Source organism: Apostichopus japonicus, chromosome 12, assembly GCF_037975245.1.
Source record: "Apostichopus japonicus isolate 1M-3 chromosome 12, ASM3797524v1, whole genome shotgun sequence".
Lineage (NCBI taxonomy): Eukaryota > Metazoa > Echinodermata > Holothuroidea > Aspidochirotida > Stichopodidae > Apostichopus > Apostichopus japonicus.
In genome coordinates this window covers 9320001-9322772 of record NC_092572.1, presented here as the reverse complement: position 1 = coordinate 9322772, position 2772 = coordinate 9320001, and the positions used below count along the sequence as shown (strand labels likewise).

The window sequence follows — 2772 nt, the reverse complement described above, 5'->3', positions numbered from 1 at the left end:
ATGCATTTTTGCATGCAAGGCATGCCATGAGAGAAATCCTTATCCCCTTCGCCTCCGCCCCTCCGCCCCTCCACCCCTCCGCCCCTCCGCCCCTCCGCCTATCCGCTCCTGCGTTATATCAAGTCATTTATATTTCTCTGTCATGTGTGATAGAAAACATATTGATTTCTCTTCGTAACGCATTTATTATGAATTTAACAAATGTTTAGGACTAATGTCTTAATGTTACTATTTCATTTCTGCTTTCGTTATTGTCATCGTCGGTCACCTCCACTGTCGTTGGGATGAGAATGAACACGGTAGGGGGAGGGGAGGGGGGAGGGGAATATCGGACACTCCGTGACCTAGACTTCACAAGAAGAAACTATTCGCATGACATTACAAATATGCTTATTTATGCTAATTATGCTAATTTATGTTTAAAGCACCAAACCACCCACTCCTTCTGAAACAAATTCTTTTCGTTTTTAACAGAAAAGTCAACCAAGATAAATTCTGGACACGAAAACCAAACAGACTGACCGACAGACTGGCCGAGTCTCAAGCCCAGTCTCCTTACACGGAGACTGTGACCGTATGACCATGAAACAGCGTGACTATATTCCCCAAAGTAATCAACCTGAACAAATCGAAATAGATCCCTGCAAGATGGGAATCACTTCTTAGTTGGCATATTCAAGACATTTCCAAGTTGATTACTTACATATATAGCGTAACTCACGATTTGTTTTGTTGCCAGATAGAATTATTTTTTAAAACGTGCACTACACAGGTAATCAAAATCTGAATTTTTGTTGCAGCTTTTGACTCGTTAGAATTTATGACCAAAAGACAAAAAAAAAGAACAGTCTTTAATAGCATATGTACTGACAATGAATATGCATGGCCTTGTTTTATCTTTAAAGATTTAACAATAACAGCTTGATGGCAAAAACATTTTAAATATGATCGCAAAATGTGATAAAAATATATGAATAATACAATTTTTTGTGTGCTTGTTTTTTTGTCGTTGTCGCTTATACCTTTTCCAATGAATATTGCATAAACTGTTATAACCTAAGCCTTTTCTTGTGTGCGTACATGGAAGTCTTATAGTCAGTGATTAATCCACGAAGACAGAATAAACATGTTTTTTGTGTGTGCATTGCGCCGCTCTGCTGTAACAATGGCATTCATATGGCTATTCTACACATGCGCTTCAAATATATATATATATATATATATTTGTTTATGTATTATAAGCAGAACACCAAAAAATAAGACAAAAAATGTTAGGTCCTTATACATATTCAGTTATAGTCCGTTATACATATTCATAAGTAGGCGTTAGCTACCCCTTTATTATCATAGTTAGGCTTACTGTTAGGGTAAATCCGACAGAAAATAAATCTCCATGAAAGAAAAAAATACACATCCTATGCATATAATCTTCCACAAAGAAGAACAATTCCTATGGAAAGCAAGGTGTGGTGTGTACAATTGGGGTGTAGCTAAAACAATATTAAAGGTTGTTATACGTATTGTATCCATGGCAACCAATTATTTTCCATAACAACAACCTTATACAATCCTGGCGGAATTTTCCTAACACTTTCACTACATTGGTTGGGGTTGGGGGGGGGGGGGGGGGCGAGGGGCAGTGGTTAGTCCCAGCTGCATCGTTAGTCTGGAGAAAATGTTCAGTCTAGGAATTTTTTACATTCAGTCAGCAAAGAGGGCGGGAGAAACATGCTCTTGCCTCTTCTGTCCTCTCTGCCCCCTTCCCTGACTGAATCCCTCTGCCCCTCTGCCCCTCTTCCCCTATTTCCCTCTTCCCTTCTTTCCCTCTTCCCCTCTGCCCTCTGCCCCTCTGCCCCTCTGCCCCTCTGCCCCTCTGCCCCCTCTGCCCCTCTGCCCCTCTGCCCCCTCTGCCCCCTCTGCCCCCTCTGCCCATTCTACCTTCCATCCAGTTCCTATGTATATTGTTGGCCATATAGGATACCATTATCATTTGCATAGCATCAGAAAAAAAGGAAAAAAAAAAGCTTCAAGCAAAACTTGAGTTCGCTGTTTAGTAGTTAATCTGGCATAAACGGAGTAACATTCTGATTCGAGAAAAAGTCATGCAAAAACAAAAAACCTATTGCCTGTTACGTTAAAGTTGTTAACTAACTGTTTATATTCTAGAGTTTTTTTTTAGCCTATAGCTTAGGTCACGTCATTTTGGTGTTGAGAATTATTGTCGTTTCCAGGATCACTATTTCAATAAGCCCTTCAAAATCAATTTTGTTGAAAACCAATTTTGGATTCACTTGTGGTGACTCCTTTCCCACGCCCGCATGTGATTTATGTTGTCCCGTAGTGAAGAAGACTGTTGGCTTTGAATAAACCGAGAAGTTATGAAACCTGGTTATCGAGCATAGATCATTAGATCATTTTTTTTTCTCGACCTATGCGATCTGTAAAATACAAAACGTATGCTTGTGAATGATGACGTCTATATGACGTCATACCTCAATCGGCGATGGACTGATTGCGAAAGATTGAAAAAAAAAAATTTTGGTCAAACCTTCCCTCAAAAAAAAATGTCCACAATAAATAACGCCAGGGTCCTTTGTTCACCTTCGTTTAGGAGTTTTCAATTTCTTGACCGGTTTTGGTTTTGTCGTCTTTTTCTCCTTTGGGATACCAGAACCGTTTTGACTGTCTGGTTTCGTGCCTGCGGTGGCTTCTGCCGCAGCTGTTGGTATATCTGTCGATATATTATAAGACACCGCGGTATCGTCCGATATC

General features: G+C 40.0%; 1 protein-coding gene across 5 annotated transcripts in view; it reads right to left on the bottom strand.

Moving 5' to 3' along the window:
* Positions 1–1903: 1903 nt before the first annotated feature.
* The window catches only part of LOC139977473 (short transient receptor potential channel 7-like), a 162555-nt gene continuing 161686 nt past the window's right edge, over positions 1904–2772 (bottom strand). For all 5 annotated transcript variants that reach the window (XM_071986820.1, XM_071986823.1, XM_071986824.1 and 2 more), the window contains one exon: positions 1904–2772. This exon is cut by the window's right edge and continues 789 nt beyond it. In XM_071986820.1, coding sequence (XP_071842921.1) covers positions 2598–2772 — 175 coding nt within the window. In that variant the 3' untranslated portion in view covers positions 1904–2597.